Source organism: Hylaeus volcanicus, chromosome 2 (genome assembly GCF_026283585.1).
Source record: "Hylaeus volcanicus isolate JK05 chromosome 2, UHH_iyHylVolc1.0_haploid, whole genome shotgun sequence".
NCBI classification, from domain to species: Eukaryota; Metazoa; Arthropoda; class Insecta; order Hymenoptera; family Colletidae; genus Hylaeus; species Hylaeus volcanicus.
In genome coordinates, this window is record NC_071977.1 from 1291312 (window position 1) to 1316015 (window position 24704).

The 24704-nt window shown below is 35.6% G+C and overlaps 5 protein-coding genes across 12 annotated transcripts in view; 2 read left to right on the forward strand and 3 right to left on the reverse strand.

Moving 5' to 3' along the window:
• The first annotated feature begins 256 nt into the window (after positions 1-256).
• On the forward strand, positions 257-5262 carry LOC128884682 (inositol polyphosphate 5-phosphatase OCRL). Of its 2 annotated transcripts, none has more exons than XM_054138219.1 (18): positions 257-940; positions 1043-1223; positions 1317-1445; positions 1519-1631; positions 1719-1855; positions 1928-2101; positions 2189-2351; positions 2441-2619; positions 2706-2927; positions 3012-3147; positions 3223-3402; positions 3470-3566; positions 3648-3785; positions 3857-3954; positions 4038-4215; positions 4290-4417; positions 4505-4616; positions 4687-5262. In XM_054138219.1, exons 1-18 carry the CDS (start codon positions 875-877, stop codon positions 4845-4847), a joined length of 2592 nt encoding a protein of 863 aa, XP_053994194.1. In that variant the 5' UTR covers positions 257-874; the 3' UTR covers positions 4848-5262. The 2 variants fall into 2 exon arrangements, with proteins under 2 accessions (XP_053994194.1, XP_053994193.1); XM_054138218.1 differs by having other exon boundaries at positions 258-940; positions 1311-1445.
• A 150-nt stretch (positions 5263-5412) lies between these two features.
• On the reverse strand, positions 5413-8520 carry LOC128884685 (importin subunit alpha). Its single transcript, XM_054138222.1, has 8 exons — positions 8317-8520; positions 7868-7955; positions 7417-7730; positions 7085-7340; positions 6882-7020; positions 6446-6804; positions 6045-6377; positions 5413-5966 (listed from the first exon to the last, which is right to left on the reverse strand). The coding sequence occupies exons 2-8, from the start codon at positions 7931-7933 to the stop codon at positions 5871-5873; spliced, it is 1563 nt and encodes a 520-aa protein (XP_053994197.1). The 5' UTR covers positions 7934-7955; positions 8317-8520; the 3' UTR covers positions 5413-5870.
• A 617-nt stretch (positions 8521-9137) lies between these two features.
• Positions 9138-11118, reverse strand: LOC128884686 (vesicle transport protein SFT2A). Of its 2 annotated transcripts, XM_054138223.1 has the most exons (5): positions 10548-11118; positions 10448-10465; positions 10157-10326; positions 9692-9809; positions 9138-9611 (listed from the first exon to the last, which is right to left on the reverse strand). In XM_054138223.1, exons 1-5 carry the CDS (start codon positions 10614-10616, stop codon positions 9483-9485), a joined length of 504 nt encoding a protein of 167 aa, XP_053994198.1. In that variant the 5' UTR covers positions 10617-11118; the 3' UTR covers positions 9138-9482. The 2 variants fall into 2 exon arrangements, with proteins under 2 accessions (XP_053994198.1, XP_053994199.1); XM_054138224.1 differs by lacking the exon at positions 10448-10465 and having other exon boundaries at positions 10548-11114.
• Positions 11119-11258: 140 nt separating this feature from the next.
• Positions 11259-16727, reverse strand: LOC128884681 (nuclear factor NF-kappa-B p100 subunit). 5 transcript variants are annotated; one of them, XM_054138214.1, is made up of 20 exons: positions 16283-16727; positions 16096-16212; positions 15836-15956; positions 15337-15438; positions 15135-15277; positions 14832-14995; positions 14578-14716; positions 14333-14474; positions 14163-14267; positions 13957-14068; positions 13764-13891; positions 13502-13693; positions 13374-13441; positions 13065-13310; positions 12827-12950; positions 12520-12764; positions 12274-12429; positions 12021-12143; positions 11675-11929; positions 11259-11587 (listed from the first exon to the last, which is right to left on the reverse strand). In XM_054138214.1, exons 3-20 carry the CDS (start codon positions 15909-15911, stop codon positions 11462-11464), a joined length of 2646 nt encoding a protein of 881 aa, XP_053994189.1. In that variant the 5' UTR covers positions 15912-15956; positions 16096-16212; positions 16283-16727; the 3' UTR covers positions 11259-11461. The 5 variants fall into 5 exon arrangements, with proteins under 5 accessions (XP_053994189.1, XP_053994187.1, XP_053994191.1 ...); XM_054138212.1 differs by having other exon boundaries at positions 16096-16727; XM_054138216.1 differs by lacking the exon at positions 15836-15956 and having other exon boundaries at positions 16283-16724.
• A 1336-nt stretch (positions 16728-18063) lies between these two features.
• Positions 18064-24704, forward strand: part of LOC128884782 (follistatin-related protein 5-like) — a 59200-nt gene continuing 52559 nt past the window's right edge. Inside the window, exons 1-2 of one of the 2 annotated variants that reach the window (XM_054138411.1) lie at positions 18064-18512; positions 18585-18681. The gene's annotated coding sequence lies outside the window, so the exon portion shown is untranslated. The remainder of the gene's footprint in view (positions 18513-18584; positions 18682-24704) is intronic. The other variant, XM_054138410.1, reaches the window with a different exon arrangement.

The following is a 24704-nucleotide window of genomic DNA, read 5'->3' on the forward strand; positions in this document are numbered from 1 at the left end:
ATACTGAAAATTTGAGGATAATGTCTTTACAACTTGGAGATTATTTGAAATTTGATTTGTAACATTTAAATTTTTAATTGAACCGCTAGACAAGATAAATTAAACGTTAAGTGTGCAAGACGAAAGATGGCGCTATACACAATCGAATTTGATGCGACGAAACGTGTTATGTGATTTACAGTCATTGCAGTGTATGGTTATAGGTTTAGAGACTGATAGAGACAGGTAGAGATAGAGATCAATAGAGATTATGTATGTATATACCACTGTATACCACTGCAAGTGCATACTGCTGCGTACCACTGATCACTTTAGCACACACACACTACGAAGCAAATTGAATCATGTATCATGTCTAACGTCAGTTACGATAATCTATTATTTGTATTTGTTCAATGATAAATTAAACCATTTAGTACAAATGCATTATTAATAGTAGTAGAAGATGTATTAGTAAAATGGGATAATCTCTGTGAAGAAATGCAACGATAAATAATTTTTCGTATAAATGGAATAAAGTGACGTATTTTGTACACGTGAAAAATACGATTTCTGACGTAAACCAATCAATTTAAATAACAATAACTATCCTTAGTTTTATCAAAGTTCTGTTCTTATCGATGTTATTTTTCTAAATTATTAATAGTATTCGCTAAACGATACGCGTACATTATCGTTATTTTCTATCCTATTATCGTAGTTAATAATAAACAAGTATCCATGACAAGTACTTCGATAATAATACACTAAAAAATCATTTTATAGTGTAATATGATTCATTAATATTTCATAATTTGTAAGAATAGTTATCGCATGTCGTTTGAAAACCTTACGTGAAATATTTTGAAAAATATTAAATATTTCACTGGCAAATATGTCGTCACCAGAACAATTGATGGTTGTGCAATCAAAATTTGTTTCAGGAGAAACTGTGATATTTGTATCCTTTTATTAAAATCAATATTATTGTTTCTTTTTTTTTTCTTTTAATAATATGTGTATAGTATATTATTTCTATATGAAATCTTATTTATATATACAGACAATGGAAGCATCGTTGATACAGGGTTGGGTTAAAGCTGCAAGAATTGTAGCACTTCTCAGCAAGGGTACCACTCAAGCATTAGTTGTTTTAATTAGTTCTAGAACACCTCCGAAAGTTTATAGCGATCTCGCCATAGAAAGGGTATTGCCTATAGACCAAGACTTTAAGTGCAATATAAGTACGTGATCTTCCTAAAGTTTACTTTATTGTATGTAATCTTCTTTCTTTGCTTTATTGTTTATACAATAAATCCCATTTGTTAAAGACACAGATGAAAAACAACAAGACAGTCTAGATGTTTATCTTAATGTGACATCAAGAAAATTGCACTTGGTATTTGAAATGAAGCCTGGAGTGGGAACTAGTTCTTTAGTCTCAGAAATATTTAGAGCTATAGAAGGTAAACATATATTACCATTCACAACTTACTTCTATTATATTATATGCTTATCGAATTTTTTCAATCATTTCAGAATATCAGAAAACAAAAAATCCTGCATCAGAATTCTTATGGATTCAAAAATTATCGGGTAGCACGCGTAACTTGAGCAATTCCAACGAAGATGTACAAGACGTCGCTGATCCTGTTAGTATGCGGTTCTATATTAAAACAATGATATTCCAGTTACATCTAATGACAATAGAAATTATAATTCAAAAACATTTTTTATAGCTAGTAGACGTAGAAAGGCCAGTTCTAGTTGCGACGAGACGTAACGTTGGAGTACGTACAATGGCTGCCAGAGAATCAGCGATACGCTATCAGATGGCATGCAAGGAAGACGATTATACGTATAGTAAAACATTTCAGTCAGTTTTCTTTATCTATAAGTTTAATTTATTTTAACATTTTTCATATACTCATACCAATTTATATTATAGTATATTTGTCGGTACATGGAATGTAAATGGTCAACCGCCAAATGGTATTAAATTGCACGAGTGGTTAAGTTACGACAAAACACCACCGGATGTATACGCGATAGGGTTTCAAGAATTAGATTTAACTAAAGAAGCATTTCTCTTCAACGACACTCCGAGAGAAGAAGAGTGGAGGTACCGAAGTTATAAAAATATAGTTACTAGACGGCGTTGAAATACTATTCAAAATAATATATAAAATAATATATATTATTTTCTTAGACAAGTTGTAGCAAAATCGCTTCACCCAGACGGTGTATACGAACAAGTGGCCATTGTAAGATTAGTGGGTATGATGTTACTCGTATATGCTTTAAATAGTCATATGCCATTCATAAAAGATGTATCAGTTGATACGGTAGGCACTGGTATCATGGGTAAAATGGTAATATTTATTTATTTCTCTTTTCGCTGGAACTTGAAAATTCGAGCACTAACGTATAAAATCTATCATAGCTTATTTAATTTTTGTAGGGAAATAAAGGTGGGGTAGCGGTAAGTTGTTCTATTCACAACACGTCTATCTGTTTCGTTAACGCTCACTTAGCGGCACATTGCGAAGAGTATGAAAGACGAAATCAAGATTATTCGGATATATGTGCACGATTATCTTTTTCAAAATATGTTCCACCCAAGAATTTTAAAGATCACGAGTGAGTATTCGATTAACATAATTTTTTAGAATGTTAGAATTCTGGTAGAAAGATACTTAAAAAGAAAATAAAAATTTTAAACATAGTCAGATCTATTGGTTGGGAGATCTAAATTATCGAATAACAGAGATGGACGTTACAACCGCTAAACAGTACATAGATGCGGAAAACTATGCTCCTATTTTGGCTTTAGATCAACTTGCTCAACAACGACAATTAGGCCGTGTCTTGCAAGGATTTCAAGAAGCAGAAATTACATTTAAACCAACATATAAATACGATCCAGGCACCGATAATTGGGACTCGAGGTCAATTGAATTACTAATTATTATATTCATATTTGTATGGATTTTTAATTATACAGAAATGTACATATTATATATAATATACAGCGAGAAGGGCAGAGCACCGGCATGGTGCGATCGTGTACTATGGAAAGGAGAAGCAATTACATCGATTAATTATAGAAGTCATCCTGAATTAAAGATCTCTGATCACAAACCAGTTAGTGCTATTTTTGATTCCCAAGTAAGTACTAGTATTTAAATTTAATAGTTTAATCATTATCCGTTATTGAGTTTCCTACTTCATAACTGTTTTCAGATCAGAATTATAGACATTACAAAGTATCGTAAAATTCATGAAGAAGTTATGAAAAAACTTGATAAATTAGAAAACGAATTCTTACCGCAAGTAATGGTCGATACTACCGAAATCATATTTGATACGTTGAAATTTCTTGAACCTAGTAGCAAAGAGCTTATTATTGCCAATACTGGCCAGGTAAAATAATTTGCTAAAAACTTATACATGCTTTACACAGGTAATAATTATTACATATTATTCACAGGTACCAGTTCAGTTTGAATTTATAAAGAAATTTGGTGACACTAATTACTGTAAAGATTGGTTGGACATAGAACCCTTTAAAGGTTTTATACAACCAGGTACAATTTAAATAGCTTCTCTCTATCTTTGTTATAAAGTTGACTGTGCTATTTTGAAAATTAATATCTATTGTATTTTAGGAGAAAAGTGTGATACTAGATTTGAAATATACGTTGACAAAAGGTCAGCTTGCAAATTAAATTCTGGAGAAGATAAATTGTACGATATATTGATTTTACATCTTGAAGGGGGAAAGGATATATTCATAACTGTTACAGGTAGTAAGACACAAATTTTACCCTACGTTCACGTGAAATAAAATGCAGATAATATCGTTTAATGCTTCCAGGTACTTACGAAAGAAGTTGTTTTGGATCTTCGATAGAAGCATTGGCACATATTCCGATACCGATCCGAGAAATTCCTATTGGCAGATTAATGGAACTTGTAAGCGAGTTATATTAAAGATGAACAAAAAATATTAAAATTATGTAAGAATATCAATACCCGTTAATTTCTTTATATTACAGGAAAATAATAAACATCTTCCTCAAGGCATATATGATGTACCAAAAGAGATATGGTTGTTGGTCGATAGATTGTACCGACATGGTATAAAAACGGCTGGACTTTTTGAGACACCAGGACTTCACAGTGAAATTATAGCTATAAGAGATTGGTTAGACAATTGGAGTCAAGATCCAATGCGTATCCTTCTCTGAATGTAAAACTTGAAAAGACTATATGCTACAATTCATTTTGATTCCTTAACTTTTACAAAGCTGGTAGCGTACATTCTGTTGCAGAAGCATTACTCTTACTTTTAGAGTCAACAGCTGAACCATTGATTCCGTATAATCTGCATAGCGTATGCTTATCAGCAGCTGTAAATTACTTACAGTGCAATCAGGTATACAAATCGACAAATTTAAATTGTTTATAGGGAACAAATATTATGTACATAATAATAGGTCACTGCTTCATAATTGATTTTTAGATTGTAATGCAACTTCCAGAGATAAGGAAAACAGTTTTTCTGTACATATGTTATTTTTTAAAAGAGTTACTAAATCATACTCAAGACAATGAATTAGATGCGAAAACTCTCGGTAAGGTTTTACTTTTAGGTTGTAATTACTTGTTACTGTAATTAATAAATTTGTATTATCCACTTTGCAGCGACATTATTTGGATCAATTTTCTTAAGAGATCCACCAAGGAGTAGAGACGACCGAAATCAGAGAAGTCGTACTGGTCAAGCAACGATTGACAGGAAGAAGGCAGCGTTTGTTTATCACTTTTTGATAAACGATCAAAGTGATCAATACAGTCATTATTAGCTTGAAAAAAAAAACAGCATTGTAACTGTTTTGTGTAACTAGAATAGTAATTTAATTAGCAATACGTTAAAAAAATATTTTGCGACGTTCAATACTTCTATGATAGTACTTAATAATGACGCGAACAAAATTTCTATGACAACATAATATACGTAACTAACTTGCCAATTCAAAAACTTATTTTGAATGAATACATTGTGTGTTTTGTGTGTGTGTGTGTGTGCGTGTGTGTGTGTGACGAAACTCGTGACTAGGCAATAGGAAAAAGTAATCCAAGTTACAATCGTATCTAGTCTTTATAGCCTAAAATGGCTAACTACGTAATATGTAAATTTATTCATAATAAGGAATTAAGTTTTTCGACAAATTTTACGTTCATATTATAATAGCTTAGCATTATTATTATTATTATTATTATTAAGTATCTACAATTGTAACAATAAAATTTTACGTTTATGTAGAGATAATTTTCAGGTTAAACTATCTACATTTAATACTGTAACGTTATGTATATGTATATGTGCAAGATTATTTAGAAAGACTTGAGTATTATGAACACGTCAGCTTTTGTATCAAAACTTTATTAAAAAATACATACAAAATGTGATGAATAATGTGGCTTGCGATATTTCTAACCACATAGTGTAACAAATTATGACAGTTACTTGTAAATAAAAGGAAAAACAATGAGAACATTCCTTGAAATATTATCGAATTGAAAAGAAGACAAACCAGATGATTTTAAAAGCAACTGTTATAAAAAATCATGAAACCCAATGCATATAGAAAAATACTAGAATCTTCGATACGCAGTGAATGAGAAATAGTAAAGAAATGGCAGTTTTAGAGCTGTCTATAAAAAGAAATGTTAAATGGAAGTTACTTTTGTCATGGTGTGTACAAAACATGAGTAAACAATTACAAAAAAGATGGTTTATCTATCTTGATGAACAAGTGCAAATCTATTTACAAGACGAACTGGAACACACTATAGCATATTGAATGGCAAATGATTAAGAAAATTTAAAAGTTGAAATCATTTTGAGTTGAGTCAGTTGGTTTGAATTCCAACTGGCCACCATTACTTGTCGTAGGTGTTACTGTTGTTTCTTCGGTATCCTGTGAATAATAGTTTTATGTGATATATTTTACGTCATTATTAGTAGTTTAACATCGAATCTTTGTAAAATTACTTACTCCATCCGAGAAGAAAGTATCAATCATTGCAATGGCTTTTTGATACACTTGCTCTATTTCATGATGTTGAAGAGCTTCCAGTTTGTCCAAGCCTCCAGCTTCTTCTATCATAATAGCTACACGTTCAACTTCTCCCATTTTTTCAGCTGCATTCATAATATTAGTCAAACCATCGAGAACAACAACTACAGTTTTCCAATCCTTGGCTGCTAACAAGTTACAAAACGGTACCAGTACTCCTAATTGAACTAATTGAGCTAACTGTTGTACAGATCCACCGGAAGTTAAATTAGTCACAACCCATGCTGCTTCTTTTTGAGATTTAAAATCTCCCTGTATAATAAAAAAGAAGATTATTTTTAATCACAAATCACGTTTACTAAAAAAAAGGATTTACTTACAAATTGTAGAACGTGTATTAAGGGTGGCAACAATCCGGCATTTATGACATGTTGAATTTGTTCTACATTACCAGCAGTGATATTACTAATCGTCCATGCTGCCTCTTTTACAATATTAGCACGATGATGTTGCAATAATAACCCTAAATGTTGTAAACCACCTGCTGATATTATGACATCAGTCTGCGAATCATTGCCCGTAACTACATTACCGACCGCACGAAGTGCTGGTGTTAGAATTGTTACTTCGGTTGAAGCAAGTAAATCTACGAGTTTTGGAATAACTCCACAATCCACAACTGCTTGTATTTTATCATTGGAACCGTCGGTAAGATACGACAGAGCCCAGCAAGCATCAGCTGTAACGAAAAATTTCATCTAGAAATATAGGATACTCTAAACATGCATTAACGAATACGGATATGAGTTCACTCACCGAGTATATCTTTATCAGTATTACTGAGCAAACGGTTCAACACTGGAAGAGCAGTTCGTACAATTTCAAAAGAAGGTGGAGGATTTTTATTACGGCACAAATTTGATAGTGTCCACACAATATTACGGACGAATGTCACCTGTATTAACGATAAACTTCGGTAAATATGTACTTATAATTATATAAATGTATGTTATACATACAGAAGTATTAGGTTCGATTAATTGTAATAATAGAGGCATAGCGTCATATCCAAGAACTAAATCACGAGGTGTTGGTCCATCTCCAGCAATGTTTCCAAGTGCCCACACTGCTTGTTCAGCGACATTAGGTGATGCAGACTTCAGTAACGCGACTAATTTTGGTATAGCTCCAAATTTAATAACAGTATGAGTTTGATCTTGTGTACCAGAAGCTACATTTGTCAGTGCCCATGCTGCTTCAAACTGCAATGCAGCGCTACAAACAATTGAAGGAATTAATACATAATTCGCAAACCTACGTATGAGTAGAATAAATTTACTATGTTGTTTACTTGTGATGACAATCTAAGAATTCAATGCAGCGCGGGACAATTCCACGTTGTATCATAATATCGATAGGTGGATTCTTTTCTTTGCTCAACATTTTTCTGCATGCTTGCGTTGCCTGAAGTTGAATCCTTTCATCCGAAGATTTCATTCCAAGAACAATTTCATCTATAGATGCAGAAACGGCTGAAAGATTAGTTTCACCTGTAGGGCTGTCCAGCTCCTTGCTAACAGTGAGATTACGACGCTTCAGTAATTGTTCATCTTTCCTAGCTTTACGCAATTCCACCGATACTTCATTTCTCCTTCGACGTGCCTCCTGTAATAGCAAATTGTCTAGCATTATGTAACATAAAAAAGAACCACATTTGTATACATTACTTTCATTTGGCATAAGTACGATTAAGTATAATAACAGAGTTGCTAAATTCAATGCTAAATATATAGTTAACTTACTTCATGTTTGTTATGGAATTTGAAACTAGATATGCGGTTATGGCTATCAGTTTCTGGTGCAGGCATCTTTTCAATAAAGTATTGTTCTCTGTAAAAATATAAACAGATTATGTATACTTATGAAAATGATTTAATAGCATCAAGAAGATTAACTAAAATTATGTAATGTTATAAGAAAAGTTACAAACAATTTGTTTTTAATTTATTGTTATACTTTACGGTATACGAATCTTCGAGAACATACATCGCAAATACGAACTATACGACTAACTGATTATACACAGAAAAATAGTAGTAAAAATGTAATTATCATGTTAAAAATTATTTTTATATAATACTCTATTTCAAACTTTAATCCTCTAACGGTTATTCGCAGTTTTTGCACGTCCTTCAAGTTATCCCTAAAATGTACCATACAATAACAGTTAGAATTGAAAAATTTCACTCACTGTAGATATGTCAATAAATATTAGAAGAATAAGCACGATGAAATGTGCAATTATCGCACAATTTACGATCTGATCACGACCCGCGCGTCAAACGTATAATGGCTGGTAAAGAAGTTTCTTTGTAGTTTGTATGTACTTAGAGAACCTGTTGCCTGTTGCTGCCAGTTGCTGCTGCTGATCTACTGATCACTGCTGATCGGAGGATGAAAAAGAAATTATTGTTTATCTACGTCCAATTAGAACTCCATCTTTGTACGACGAAATAACGTATTGAATTCTGATTGGTGGTAGGAATTATGGCATCGCATGATTGGTAATTTTATATTCAACGTTCAATTTTCAAATCAAAACGTACTAACTGAAATACCGGCAATTATTTTTTAAAACTTTATAATATTTTGCAATAATACAGTTATAACTCTCTCAAAAAATGTTATACTAATTATTACATTACTTAGAAATAAAAAATATATCGATGTATCAAAGTAAAAAAAAAAATGTATATTTTATGAATACGTGAAATCGTATTTTTATTCTTTATTACTTTTAACCAAGTGAAAAGTAACGAATATGTTATAAACTTAAGAGAATCTTGATAAAAAAATACAACAAATTTCAGTTTCAAACTGCTAACCTTCTTAGAGACAAGTTTCTTTTTTGATGTATTTACCGCTAACAATAGAATACTTTTTAATGGATGTTTTTAATAAGAATAACATATCGTGTAAAGAATTTTGTTTATTCCGTTATATGTTTCTTTGATTGCTTTGAAAGCTTATGGATATACTGCTATAGTAGAAGGAAAGTTATGTTACAGGAAATGAATAGTTTAATATCATTTTAATGTACAAAATTACTCATACTGTACAATGATTATGTATATATAAATTATATAGTTTTATTCCATTACGATATTGTTATAAAATATTATAATATTAAATTTATATTTGAAAGAGATTTTTGTCATATTGTCACTCAAATACAGATAAACATTTAGTATTTTATTAAAATAAATGCTTATTACGGTTTATCCATATCTGTTTTGTTAGTTTCACATGTTTAAGTCAGTTATGTAGTTCAATTTACTACTTGTGCAATATAGACTTTGAAAATTGAACATCTTTATTAAGTAATGTATTTCTGAGCTGCATACTTTGCAGATATTTTCATGTGATACACGATTCCACAGTTTTCTTTACAGCATCACGCGCATACGGTATATAGGATAAGGAATACCATGTCATTGCCAATGATTGGATAATTATAAACAAAAGAGCCAATCCAGGATTTTTCAGCTAAAAATATGCATATTAATTGAAAAATATTCTCCTATTATATCGGTATGTATCATAGATTCTTGCTTTTCTATACTCACGTGTAAAGCTGCAAATAATGTCATAGCGATTGTAACAAATACTAAAACAGTTGCAATCACTCTTGTTGCTGCAAACATCTTTTTTAATTGATTGCAAGGACCCATTAAAAAGCATGTGCTACAAATAAAATAAAAAATGTTTGACTTTAAAGTAATTATAAACCTTTCAAAGGATTGTTTGTAATAGACCACTCGATACTGCAAATATTGAAATAAAACTGAAAGGGTTATCGGGAAAATAATTACAAGCAAATCTATATCAAAGCAATTTTTATAAGATAAATTTTGTTACAAACTTGTATGTAAATTTAATTGTTTGTTTGACTATGCTACAAAAAAATATATCTCTCGTATATAGTACAAAATATTAAACTATTTATAGTTAGTTTCAAGAGAGAAAATATATTTAAACGAATACATAAGTAAAAAGTAGATATGAGTTAATATAAATATATATTATTCTACCTTGCTAGCGAGATGATATTCCCTAATGTATAGAACACAGCAAATACTGTGAGTCCCTTATTTAAGAATAAGGCAAACGATCCAAGGAAGGAACATAGAATACCAACAATAAAACAAATAGCAAAACCTTTTATCCGAGTGGACCAGCTCAGCGTACTTTGGTCCATAACCTAAAATTGAAATGTTCTTTTATTTAAACGTAAATTGAAATTAAAACATTATTATTATCAACAATCATGCAACATTCAAAAATATATAAATTCTACACTGTTTACAAGCATACGTACTTACCACGAAATCCACATTAACCTTCCATTGTCAAATGTAAGCATTCAAAATAAAAATTGTGTTATAAAACTAACGTTATAAAAAATTAACTAATATTCATTACCTGACTAATAATACCGCTTTCTTCATCGCACTGATCGTTACCACTTAGGGCTCTTCTTAATTTATCCATTCTCTACTTCAAAATTAACTGAAACTTTCGAAAAACTGTATCTGTAATACTATGTAATTGTACATTAATACGATATCGTTTCTTCATGAAATTATAAACGATTCCCCGCGTGCAAATATATAACTCATTTTTGTACTCAATTTTGATATGATAGTAGTTATAAATTAATTGATATTAATACTAAACGCCAACAAACAGAAGATTGTATTATAACCATATCACTGTAACGTCAACAAGATTCCTTGTACAAAAATGAGGCTTTTGTTAGTAACGTATATAGTATGTCCACTTCACGAAACAGCTGTTTCCCGAGGAGATTCTGTGATAAGGTCCATTCTATATTAAAAAATAATCTCAATTCCTCCGTACAAAGCATTCAAGATATCACCAGAGAATATACACCAGTGCACACACTGATGCAATTAGTAAATTATTTAGATTTGTAAAATACAAATTTCTGTACTACAAAAGCAGGTTGCCGCCAATGCACAATGATAACATACATATATATACATACACATATATGCAAGTGTTTATACATTGAACAAGTCTGTATCATATTATAACACAGTAAATTGTCACATTACATTCACGTATGTAATGTTTCATTTCAATAGGTAAAAAATAAAATAAAATTCTTGCTATCTATTTAAATATCTTTAATACAAACAATCATGATTATCTTAACCTCATAATTACGTTTAAAAATTATATGCAGTTATACATAGTATTTACATTCATGACAATTTTGTTTATTATATCTTAATAAAACTTAGCGAATACGACATTAAACAAACTTTATATATACTTTACATATTGTTATACATGACAGAATAAAAAAAAGTTTAACAATAAGGAAACGAATTTTGCGAACATGTAGATGAGATTTCTTTAACGTAATCCGCTGCTTCTATCTCTCCGATATCTCTCAATACAGTTTCCATATCGGTAAGAGATAAAGATGCCTGTACCTAAAAAAACATTTCGTTGTTAATATATTTAGCATTATATCAAATTTTATTAGAAACTATATTCAAATAAAAAAATGTATACTTTACATCTATGTAATTTAGAAGTAGTAAAGAAGGACTCGAAGCGCTCTGTTGAAGTGTATTTAAAAAATATTGAAAATTTAAGTGTTTTGCAAGCTTCTTCCATCCCTGTGTTTTGTCTAGAAAAATGGATAATTTTTCTTTCCGTTCGCTGTTTAACCAATTTATGTTTGAATCCTCATCTTCTGCTTCTACTTTAGTGGAAACTGGACCCACATCAGGTGTAATTTCCTTTGCCTGACCATTAAGAAGCTGTAAAATCTTTACAAGACAGAAATATTTTCTTAGCTCGATAAATGATATGTACGTAACTCCTTAATACATGCTTACGAATAATGTACAACATAGTTACATCTGGTTTATTCGTGGCCAGATCGAACGATGATTGTCCAGCCGATTCTTCTGTGTTTTCATTTTCAGTATCAGAATCAACTTCCACTTTGATATCGGTATGCGATCCTTTTCTTTTATCCACCTATTAAATATGTTAAATAAAATATATAGAATACAATAACCGTTCGAGTGCTAACGTACGCGATCGTATTGTTAGCGGCGCTTTTTAGCAGACTTGTGTGATAAAATATTGTTGAAGAAAAAGCACCTACACTATTCGATTCTCGATTATGATTCTGAATATGTGGATCTGCACCATATTGTATTAGCAATGCACACAGTTCTTTTGCTCTTACTCCAGAATACACAACCGCAGTATGTAAAGCAGTATTTCCGCTGAAATTTCTCTTATTTACAGATATGTCCGTCTGTAACAAAAAATATGTTCAATCTGTGAGATATAGTGGAAATATATCTTAGTTTGAATTTATATAGTACAGTAAAAAGTAACATTGTACCTGTTTGAGTAAATACTCGACAATGTCCTTATGTCCACCTTCTACAGCTATGTGTAATACTGTTCGACCATAAGACATATCAGTATTATTTACATTAGCTCCAGCCTGAACAAGTAAGCATACTGCTTCATATGAACCCGCTTCTGCGGCAAGATGTAATGGTGTCCAGCCAGCGTCATTATGAGCTTCAATGTCAACTACCTTGTCTGCCAATAAGGCACCGACACAAGCACCAGCTCGAGGAACTGAAATGTATACATTACACGAACGATCAAAGTTTAGTTAACTTCTTAATAATTGAACTTACCTCGTACAGCAGCATGTAACGGCGAACAACCATGTTCATCCGATCGATTTGGATCAGCTCCAAGTTCAAGTAACGCTTTTGTAATTTCTGGTTGATTTTGTAAAACTGCATAATGCAATGGCGTCTAATAAATAAAACATTATACTCGTTATAATAATTATACTATAGTAGTAAATATTCTAGTTTAATTGAAATTTTATTTAAAATATATATAAATATATTTTAGGTCAATGTTTACTTTTCCAGAACTATTTTGTCCGTTGACGAGCATTTTACAGTCTTTATCGGTGCTTATCAACATTAAAATATACTTGACGATGTCACGTTGACCATATCGGAGTGCTGCATGTAACGGGGAATCGCCATAGGTGGAACGATCTTTAAGTAGTTTTTGTACATATTCATTCGTATTTCTTGAGTCCATCTTCATATGTCTTACAACTTCGATAAGGATGTGTTTAGGAAATAGCGAGTCATCTTGATGCTAGAAAGTAAAACGAAACATTAAAAAATCAAATGTTAAATTTTCAAGAAATGAGATGCATACTTGTCTGAGCAATGGGCCATCGGCAGTTAACATATTGTCTTCGCTACCGTCAATGCATCGTAGATATTCTAAAAAAAATGCATTTTAAAGCGATTCAAATTTATATAGACAAGAAATGTTATACTTACTATCCAAGTCTATGGTTTCAATAAATTCTCGGTGGTCTGGTGACGAACAACCCTCCATTATCATCTTTTTCAATTCTTTAGAAATTTCCCTGCTGTCGCCTAAATTACTCTCTATTTCAACATCATTAAAAGGTGGCATTATACGCGATAATTCTGTACTTCCAGAACATGACATCCTTTGACGTTTCCTGCCTGTAAAAATATTTTCAATTCGTTTCAAATATGTTATAAACATTTTAAACAGCTTATGTACACAATTTACCTATAACTCTATCACTTGGTTTATAGGTGAATCTTTTTGGTTCAGAACAATCTCCATTGGATGGTCTTTCTAACTGTATAAAGACTTCTACTGGAGAAACAATATTAAGATCTCTATACTGTGGAGTACTGAAAAAAAAGTATTATGCAATACTGCTATTTAAAAGTGTTTTATTTATAAAATGTTGGAATACCGAAATGCAATTGCGTATTGATGATGTACATCCAATTCTGAAAAGCGTCCGTAATCTCTCCAAATTTCTGTATCATCCTCATTTAACTCAAAAAATTTTATCTTAATATTCTCTACAATAGAGCAAAAGTTAATTAGAAAATGATGAAAATTAGTCTCTTCTCTTTTTAGTTTCTAACATAGCTTTTGTTAAAAAGATATACTTACTTTTTCCTACCTTTTCTACAAATATAAACACTTCTTCGTTTCCATCAACGCTGCTAGTATGTTTGTCAATTCTACATATTTTGAGCTCTCCTGTCAATGCACTCTCTAGAAAAATACAAACACTGTTATTCTAAATTATTTCATATAAAATATTATAACGTGTCACTTACTGAGATTATTAATAGCCTTTGAGTACACAGGTGCTGTTATCGGTCTCATAATATCATGTTTATCCAGAATAAATGCTTGAAAACATAACGCGACACTGTTCAAATTCACACATTTCTGGTAGTATTCGGCATCAGCTTTGATCTTTATAAATATAAATCAAGAATTTATTAATATAAAAACTTATATTCGTAAGATCATGCAAATGAACAAAAATATTGGTAAACAGCAAGAAAAAGAAACCTACTTGTGCTTCTTCCCGAGTTGTAAGAGTTGCATTTATGTTCTCCCACTTCTTCTCTTCTAAAGCTTTACTACGCATTTTCCTTATAAGTTCATCCCTAACATGCTTCTTTGCTGTATGTATAATTCCCATTCCGTAAAATCTAGTTATTATAAAATTTATAAGAGAAAAGTAACAGAATTATAAATGTAATTGTCGAATCTAATTCGGATATACTTGACTTCATCAAACTAACGAGTTAGCGAAAAACAACGTACGTTGCAACGAATCCATTTTCAGAAGAAACTTTAATATGATGCGGATCATCGGAATCGATGCCATCTTGTCTACGTACTAATCTATGAGCATGAGGTATTCTCTGACCGTCGTCAGACGTGACCAGTGTACAACGTATTATCGCATTATCCAGATAATTATGTAGCTAAATGGTACATTGAAATCATTTATCCAGTACTCAAACAATTATTCATTAATATATTCAGGAATATTTTAAGCTTCATAATATATTATGGTGCAAGCGGTACAAAGCAGAAATAATAACAAGATACAAGTGTACATACTTTAACCGAAGGTGCATTTTTTTTGCGACCACTACAATTTGTAGCCACCAAACTACCATGCGTTCCTAACATCTCTGATCTGTATCGAAATCTAAATTTATCCATTGGCTCGTTTAAAATTGTTATATGTGGTTCTCCAATAACTGAAAAAAAAAGGAGTTTAAATATTCCTCGATATATAGAATAATAATATAAATAGTACCATGTATAGCTGACGAGGCAGACATGGGGGAAGCAATGCTTGCCGTTCCTTGGGATCCATTAAATGGACTATACACACCTTGACTGCTTATTGCCTGTAAGTCTTTAGAACAAAATATATGCAGAAATATAATATTTTTATTGAAAATAAAGGAAAAGTAAAATGTTATACAAAAAACATACATAAATATGCTCTATATTAACACACATGTAAAGATGTTTTATAATGAATTTTACAAGTATAGTTTAAACGAGCTGTAACAGTTATATGGTAAATTGAAATAGGAAGTAAAGGTTTTAGTATCGTAGCATTGATAATTTGATTAGAGTTAGTTTAACACCATTTTACCAGTTTTACTTGAAAAAATTATAATTGAACTGACAGTTACAAAATGTTAGTGTAACAGTGTGAGTAAAATAACACTTTTATATATGTATTTGTTTAGTGTAACTCGTGAATGATACATAAGGAAATATAAAGAATTGTGATTGAAAATTACCATCTCCGTGGGAAAAGTAATCCTGGTTTTCGAGTACATTTTGAAAAACCATATAATTTTCATAAACTTCGGGCATTGTGCGTTTTTCAATAAGACACTGTCACAACTAAACGATTGCTCGCTATTTCAATTACAATGGCATTAATAAGTTATGAACATTAAGTACCAAAACGCTATATAGAAAACTTTTTAAAATGAAATAACAAAGTATCACAGTTCCGTAAGATCCTGAAGACGGTGGTGTACTTGGGTGTACTCACCGAACATGAATATTATCTTATTGTCTTGACAGTGCGTCACAATATAACCTTGATTACTCGCAGGTTTTTCCCCGTTAGTTTCCGTACAAGTTGACTATCATATTCTTCGCTGATGAACTCGTAACAAAAAAAAAAAGGAACGTAATAAAAACTTCAAAGGCCTTCACCCCGGCTACATGAAAATTACCTTAATATTTCTCAAACTATATTATTGATTTCGTATAATTTTGATAAATTAATATCGAATAATGTGTTTCGTGATAATCAAATATTACGGGACGGCAGTTTCTTAATTTCTCAATATAAACAATTATGCTCTTTTTCTTCTGACAGCTTATGGAGTCCCAAATAAATACGTTTACGGATAAAAATTTGAAACACGCTAAAGTAGTCGATATGAAATAAAGGTGAAGTAATTGAATGCAAACAAAACAATAGCTGTAAAATGAGTTGACATATGTACGATTGATATACGTATGTACGAGTCGATATATGTAGTTGACAGAGACACATGTATAATTGTTTAGGATCGGTAGTTAGTTCTTAGTGGTCCTCAACTTGTCAAGATTCTAAAAAGAAAACAAATGCGACACTTTCTCGCTTTTAAAACATATAGAATTCGATTTTCCGACAAAATGGTTTGACTGTCATCTTGTATAGTTGTAGAAGTTGGTAGAAGTCTACAATCTATATACAATGACTGCATGCAGGTCACCGTGTTCATCTGCTTATAGAGCGGGTGAGCTTACAAATTTTTCGCTCCTAAACGTAGGGATCGCTCCCTGATAGCAGTTAATTATTGAATTATACTAATATTTATTTATTTATTTATTTATTTATTTATTTAATGAATTTGGTACCAGTGGCGCCATCGGTGGGAAAACGCTTAAGTTTGTCCTCGAATAGTTCCTCTTTTTATCGCTAGATGGCGCCGTTAACAATGACTTTTATCGACATGATGGTAATGTACCGACACCTGTCGGTAAATACCGTGAAAATAGCGCCATCTAGCAGTAGGAAAAGTAACTATCGAGGACAAACTTGAGCGTTTTCCCGATAGAGGTGCTGACCAAACTCCGAAATTAGTTCGGCGTCTTCAACGCTAGATGGCGCCGTTAAGAATAACTTTTATCGACATGATGGTAATGTACCGACACCTGTCGGTAAATACCGTGAAAATAGCGCCATCTAGCAGTAGGAAAAGTAACTATCGAGGACAAACTTGAGCGTTTTCCCGATAGAGGCGCTGACAAACTCCGAAATTAGTTCGGCGTCTTCAACGCTAGATGGCGCCGTTAAGAATGACTTTTATCGACATGATGGTAATGTACCGACACCTGTCGGTAAATACCGTGAAAATAGCGCCATCTAGCAGTAGGAAAAGTAACTATCGAGGACAAACTTGAGCGTTTTCCCGATAGAGGCGCTGACCAAACTCCGAAATTAGTTCGGCCTCTTCAACGCTAAATGGCGATACCGTTCCCTGTCCCATAAACGCGGGAAAGTAATTCGATTCAAAATTCGATTTAAGTTAATCAAGTAGTTTCGTTCAACGTTTCAACATTGCTTCGTATCCTTCAATGGTGGAAATATTGCAGGCGTTCGTTGCACTGCATCATTGATAAAATCCGAATTGTAATGAGCTGAATTGTAATAAATCGATTTAAACGTCAATAAAGGACTTAAAAGTTTGTTAGGACGAGGAAGACTAAAGAGTATTCAAGAAGTTAAAAATAATTCACCGCGAGTGACCTAACTCGGGAGGCCATCGGTGGGTCGAAACGTACAATTGGAACCGAAAGCACGGATTAATCCCGTTTCCGTTCATCCCCCTAATTGCTCGAACAGTCGGGAAAGTTTGAGCAAGTTCGTGGGTAGCCTGACGGTTAGACGCACGCGCGGCTAAGGGCGCACGCTGCGCCACTGCCGCTTCGTCAGGTGAGGTTGGACGGATTCCACGTCGTTTTCCAACCCTCTCCTCACGTTCAGTTCACCCCAAGCTATCACTGCGGTCGGTCGGTTGCAAAGCACACGTTCACCATCACCGATTACACGCGTGTACATAGCAACACGCTGTCGATGGGTTTGCTTATACGTTCGAGTTTGACTCGGTGTTCGACTCGCCGCTAACAACGATGCTCGCTGCCTGTCGATCAGGTTCGTTCGTCGCCGACTCGATGAGAATACGAAGACGCGGTTGAAACGATTCTGTTTCGAGCCTTCGCGATACCGAGCGAAACACCGGAATTCAATCGATCCATGGTGGATCGTGAATCTCACCGATATCCTGATGCAAAAATGCGCAAGGGTCTCCGTTCTCACTGAACACAAGTGGAAAGTGTTGCGGTGGTTGTTGCAGTGGCCCTGAAGATTGTTATTTACCAAACAGCCACGGCGGAACCAGTTACACGCATAGGGTGAGCGAAACGATTTACACTCGGCAAGATTGATGTTTACCGTGGCTCTCTCTCGCGAAACTTTCCTTCCAGAGAAAACGCGTGGCGGTCTCTGCTCCGACATCTAGCTTCCTTAATGTAATTGATTTAAGCCACGGCCACGACCGCGACGGTGAGCTCTCTTGCGACGGCGAGCTTTCGTCCTATCAGTTTTCATAAACTTTCAAGCACCATACCACTCGGTCTTGTTTTAGTTATTTCTAAGAGATGCTAGATGATAGAGATCACTCTGTTATTTATGCTATCTGCCAGTCCTTTGATAGATAGATATAGAGAGAGAGAGAGAGGGAGAGAGAGAATGAGTTTGAACTTGAACGACACACTGTGGCATATGTAAACCTTGCTTTCACTCATTTTCACGTTCACGGTTGGGTTGCAGAACCACCTTTTCACGGACGAGCATTTTGGAACCAAGACACACGTTGCATGCGGATCAACTTCCACGCGTTCTGTATTATACATATATATCTATGTACAGCCAACTTTCTGGTCTTTATTTTTATATTATATTTTTTATACAATCCCTTAGTTGCGAATCATTTCTACAAACGTTTTCGTCGTTAACAAGTTAGGAAACATTATTCACAAATTGTTGTAGTATATATTTTATGGGAGTATAGTTTAAAAGTCCTTCGTTGAACTAACTTGTTCTAACGGTTCGGTACGGTAGTAATATTCTTAATTGTAATCTCTTAATATTTTTCTTTCTATACGTCTCGTTATACATACGTTTCTGAACGCTCGATTTAACCCGCACAATTACCAAGCTTGCAATGTCCAGGACAGCTTCAAGCACAGAAAACTCGCGTCAAAATAACATTGCACGTTCGACGCCGAGTAATAAACGCATTTATAGCGCGTTTCAGGTCTCCGCACGTACACACCCTCTAATTACAGAGCCATAATTACTTGTATTAGGCATAGAAATTAATTCTGTCTTCAATCTTCCTCCGCACGATCCAACAAGTCTTTCCAATTCGTGCGTTTAAACCACGTTAGATTAACGGACAATTAAATGCAAAGGCAGAGAACGAAATACTAGCCCTAACATATGATAATAAAGACGCGACGACCTCGGTTCTATCCGATTCTTCCCAAATAACTCTTCTCCCTTACAAAATCAAGACGAAGAGTCGCAAAAGCCTCTCGGTGTTCGGCGAATTTCGCCCCGTATTTCCAACGATGCTTAATGTCCGCCAGAAATAACCTGGATGCACAATCGCGGCCCGTCCTATTAGCGGGTCGCGGTACCAAAAGACGCGTAAACGAGGCCACGAGCGTGAAAAAAACGCGGTGAATGGAAAAATGGGATACGAATAGGGTTGGGAAAACGGAGGGAACGGCGCGACGAGGGTTGGGGCGAGCACGATCCGTGGATGAATTGACGCGAAAGAATATCCACGGTCCTGGGCCCCGGCCGCGGGAGCAACACGCCGAGGGATGAATACGCGGATACGTACATACCTGTGCAACTCCCGCATATTCCCGAGTCACGCGGGGGTGTGAGTGACGTCTGCGAAATATAACTGGCGACGCGCAGGCGCCTCCACCTGTAGATGCACGCTCGGCGTTGTGCTCGATGGTTGAGTTAAAACGTTAGATTTATCCGTCGGTGGAACAGACCGCTGGCGTATCCCGATCAATACGATTACAATTTTTTTCGTTTCTCGTTTTCTTTCCCTCTCGAGAAATGTCTTTTCACCGATTCGCCAGCCACTGGGTTGGCTCCGCAGGGGAGCGGAGATCGCGGAATTGTACAACGCGGCGTACGTGTACGTACCGCTGCCGGAAACGAACCAACGACCAAGGGGGATCGATAAAATTACGTGTCTCGCTGAAGGGTCTGTGTACTCGCGAGCGGTATCGTTTTCCACCCTTTTCTTTTATTACGCCCGTCTGGTCTCCTCGTAAGGAAATGTTGTCCTAGGATCGCGGACGTCGCGTCGGGGAATTGCCTCGTCATCGCTCGTACTACACAGCCCCCCTTCACGCTGTAAAACTACGAATTGTGTTTTTAACGTAACGTCAATTATCTTAGTTTGCGCGTACTTGTGCGGTATTTTTGTACCGTGTCGTATACGTCGCGTAAAGAAGAATTTATGCGTCGAACAGAGCGGTCGTACGATCTTGCGTTTTTAATACTTAATTTTAAAAGACTTTTATAGACTAGAATACTTCACCGAAATGCTAGAATACTTCATGTTCGTTGCGTTGCATTGGGAACGAAATCCCAAATCCTCTTTTGGTAAAACCCGTTGTAATTGAACATTCGGTAGGGTGGTTTGTATAGCTACTCGGCGAGAGATCAAAATTGTACAATTTGCCAATCGGCAAATCGCGATCAATAGGTCTAACGCTCTCGCGATACCCGACCGAGTACTCCACGCAACGGAACACGAGTGAAAAGCACCGATGGTCGTGTCAGAAATGAGCAATAATGTTGTAGCACCGCGATCGCTACGAACTCTAGATTGGAAAACCGGCGCGGCGTCTGTGGAGCCAATAAACTTTCGCAGTTACGGGCTAGAAAGCTTTTCGTGGGCCGGACGGTGGATAAAGCGCAGAGAAAAAATATTTCACATACCGGCGTTACATCGTAGCTGCCGTTTTCAAAAATCTGCCCTCTCGAGTATAACACATTCGGAATCCCCTGCGTGGCGATTCGCGCTCGTTTCGCAGGCCCTCGGTAAGCTACATTTTCCTAATTACGACTCTTTCCACTTTTCGCCCTCGAAAAACATAAATTTTTCAAAGCCGTAAAGATCGCGCAAAGTTCCAAAGGGCTGGCGCGACGCGCGTCACTTTCGCAGCCGCGTCAAATTTACGTCGCGTCATATCGGTGCATGCATTTACATAGAACCAGTTCACACGTGACGTGATCTTCGTCGACGTCTAATTGGATGTTCAAGACATGACGTCAATTCGACGCGGCTGCAAAAGCGACGTCTCCCAACTCCCCGAGTGCCCCGGTCCTGGGAGGAATCATGTTTCGTTACAGTGGGATAGGCTCGATCCTAAACCTGAACCGTTTGCAAGCAGCGTCGACGTTATTATTACGTAATTCTCGTTTCCGTTGATATTTTTTATCGCTACAAGCTACAGACTGGAGAACGTACTTACACGGCTCTGACTCTGGCGCGGCGTCGTTGATTTTACGGCGCGAAGGGGCCACGGAGGGAAACGACATTCGCGGAAACGATCCACTTCCGACGCTAGATAGGATTTATTCCCGCCGAGAAACGGAATGGCATTCGGTGTAGCGGATTTTCGAGAGGACAGCCGTGATTCGAAAAACAGACCGTGCCGTTTCGAAGCAGAAAACAGTCTTTCGTAGATAAACTGTCCGACTTGTTCCTACGTATAAGAGAACCGCGGCCAATATGTTCACGGTTGAGCTTATTCTCGAAGATAAAGGAAGCAGACACGAGAGTTTTATTTTTATAGAGAGTTGCCCAAATCTTACCTGGCGGTCTCTCGAACCGTATCTCGCGGAAAAATGTCGCGCATGGAAAGGGAAATGAAAATAAAAATCTGCGTGGAGTAGAATCTTTCGAAATTGAAAAGATACAGGTGGATATACTATACTGTATAATAATATTGTATATGTATATAGTAATTAATTACAAGAACTCGGGGGTAGCTTTGTTACAATATATTCTTTATAAACGTTCGAATACGAGTCTTACGAGCACGGCATAAATATTCATCGACTAGCTAACTCTTATGCGCTATGAACGCGTATGGAATACGTAACGAGAAATACTTTACTTCGATTTAATTGTATACGCGTATAAAAGATATTTTTGTTTTTACTTTATTATAAATGGATCATGTACTTTTCTTAACATCTGAGCAAGGTTCGAATGGCCTAGAATATTTCCTTCGTTGATGAATATTTAAACATTGTTTGCAAGGCCTAATTTCAGCTACCCATTTGGAATTCTTATTGCGGCGAGCAAGTTGTTGATGCCAGGAGAGATACGCACGATAACTCTCGGTGGATATTACATTTTGAAAATGAACTCGGTATTCTAGACAATAGCAATCGCGACATTAATTACACGTAGTTTTGAAATTTGTCTCCACCGAGTTTGAGCATGAATAACATTTGTCTCCCTCTGTTACCTTGGCTGCTGTTTTTTTATCGCGTCGCGATCCTCTTTTGCCTCTTTCTCCACCCCGAGGATAAACAAGATGCCGTCTCAAAGGAATTTTGAAACGTTCTTTAAGAGTTACTTCCAGAGGAGATTCTCGTCCATTTTCTAAATAGGATAGCACTCCCTCGATCTCGCGTACGATTATTTAAATACCGAAATTGTACGAAAGAATTTCGTACTATAGATTATATAGATAACAACGTATGGTAGAATAGATAGAAGAACCGAATCGAACTTGGAACTTTGAAATTGAACGATAAATTAATTTAAAAGCAGTTTAGTGGCCGAAACCCAACCCGATCCGATTGCCGGCAGTTATTACGAGCACGGAAAAGGTTACGTAAAAAGTATCTCCCGTGCCGTATCGAATGCGTTCGAACAATAGCGACCCGTTATCGCTCGCAATGCCCACATTATCGTCGAATCGGTTCGCGATTGAAAAACTCGCTTTCGTTTAGATAAAACACTCCTGAAACTCGCTGCATCCGTTCCATTAAAATCGCATACGCGGATCTATTTGCCAGAACGCGGCACGGCAAAGTATCGAGCAGGTATCGCGATACCTCGAATGGACAAAAAGAACGATAGATCCGAAGCCCGATATTCACTTTCGAACCATAGTCACGCGAAAAACCGGCCAATGATCTCGTTAAACAATTTTACACGTTCACCCTCGCGGCGCGGTTACAATTGCAGTACTGTTCGTTTCGCCGCGTTTCCTTCCTATTATCGTTCCCATTACTGTCATCGTTGTTTCCATTATTCTTATTATTGCTTCCCGTTCCGGTCGGCCGTTCTCTATTAAATGTCTGCGCCGCGCCGGCCCCGCCCGACGGCGTCATTAACATTACCATTTTTATGATTATTAACGCTCGTAAGGATTGTTATTTCTGCACCCGCGCTACCTTCTCAAAACAGACTCCACCAAAGTGACATCCGTAACCTTGACAAGTGGGGATACAAAAGGAATTTTATCCTCGGCGTTAAAGGGGATGGTGGAAAGTACGGGTAAAAATCTTTAGGGGAACATGCTCCGAGCGAGGGGATGGTTCGAGGTTATTAGCGTTTTTTGTGGGAAAAGAACTGGTAAAACGATATATTATAAAGAAAACGCAAGAGAACGGTACGTTATTTTTAAAGATGGGAATAAAATAATATATTTCGGTGCGATCAAATTTATTTTTAAACGTGCATGCAAAAATCTATTAAACCTTTGATTCACCGGGTCGGATGGTCGGATCTCGCAGGCCTGGCGCATTTAATTTTATGATCGCATTTGCGCCACTGATGGCGAGGCGGCTCGCCATTGCAAGTGCCTTACTACTGCCAGCAAGTCTGAAATAATGTTATTTAAGCCTTAAGTAGACAGGCGGAGAACTTCTACTAGAAGCTCGGGGGGTCTAGCAGACCTTCGCCACGGTACATTATACGCTGCTGCTTTATATATAGATTCACCATTTTTTAATTAAAATGTACGGCTTCAGATTCACTCGTAAGTTTTCCTGTATTATAATTACGTGCTTCGCACACGACTCTCCGAATGGGACTCTCCTTAATTCGTTCTTTTTAACCACCTGTAATGCTTTTGTCATAGAATCGCCAACAACGTGGTATGTACGCATATATGTAATACGATATATATATATAAATATATATATATATGTATATACAAATACATATACGCATATGTCTCGATTCCCGCGACACGGTGTGGACTAAGGAAGTGCAAATTGGCCCTCGGGCAAAAATCGGTTGGTCACGTCTATTATAGAATAGGATAACACGCTACTGGGTGTGCAGTACAGACTCAGGGACTCGTGCGTAACGCACCCCGAATTGAACGGTGTACAAATCGCTGCAGCACTCGTCGTTTCCAACGACCTTCGTCTAAAACATTTGTTTTCTCGCCGTCCGAAAGGTTTCTAACGCGAAACAATTTCGCGGAATTAAATGGAAACGCCACGCGCCGAGGGACGCAGCGATAATCTGTTTACGC

Coding starts and splice junctions, on each gene's coding strand:
- LOC128884682 (XM_054138218.1), top strand. CDS start 875: ATGTCGTCACCAGAACAATTGATGGTTGTGCAATCAAAATTTGTTTCA. Junction 1,446..1,518: donor AATATTTAGAGCTATAGAAG/GTAAACATATAT, acceptor CAATCATTTCAG/AATATCAGAAAACAAAAAAT. Junction 3,786..3,856: donor TATATTCATAACTGTTACAG/GTAGTAAGACAC, acceptor TAATGCTTCCAG/GTACTTACGAAAGAAGTTGT.
- LOC128884685 (XM_054138222.1), bottom strand. CDS start 7,933: ATGCCTGCACCAGAAACTGATAGCCATAACCGCATATCTAGTTTCAAA. Junction 7,021..7,084: donor TAATCGAACCTAATACTTCT/GTATGTATAACA, acceptor TCGTTAATACAG/GTGACATTCGTCCGTAATAT. Junction 6,378..6,445: donor TAATACACGTTCTACAATTT/GTAAGTAAATCC, acceptor TTTATTATACAG/GGAGATTTTAAATCTCAAAA.
- LOC128884686 (XM_054138223.1), bottom strand. CDS start 10,616: ATGGATAAATTAAGAAGAGCCCTAAGTGGTAACGATCAGTGCGATGAA. Junction 9,810..10,156: donor AATATCATCTCGCTAGCAAG/GTAGAATAATAT, acceptor TTTTATTTGTAG/CACATGCTTTTTAATGGGTC. Junction 9,612..9,691: donor CATTATTTGCAGCTTTACAC/GTGAGTATAGAA, acceptor GCATATTTTTAG/CTGAAAAATCCTGGATTGGC.
- LOC128884681 (XM_054138214.1), bottom strand. CDS start 15,911: ATGCCCGAAGTTTATGAAAATTATATGGTTTTTCAAAATGTACTCGAA. Junction 12,765..12,826: donor GTTACATGCTGCTGTACGAG/GTAAGTTCAATT, acceptor TATACATTTCAG/TTCCTCGAGCTGGTGCTTGT. Junction 11,588..11,674: donor TACTTCTAAATTACATAGAT/GTAAAGTATACA, acceptor ATGTTTTTTTAG/GTACAGGCATCTTTATCTCT.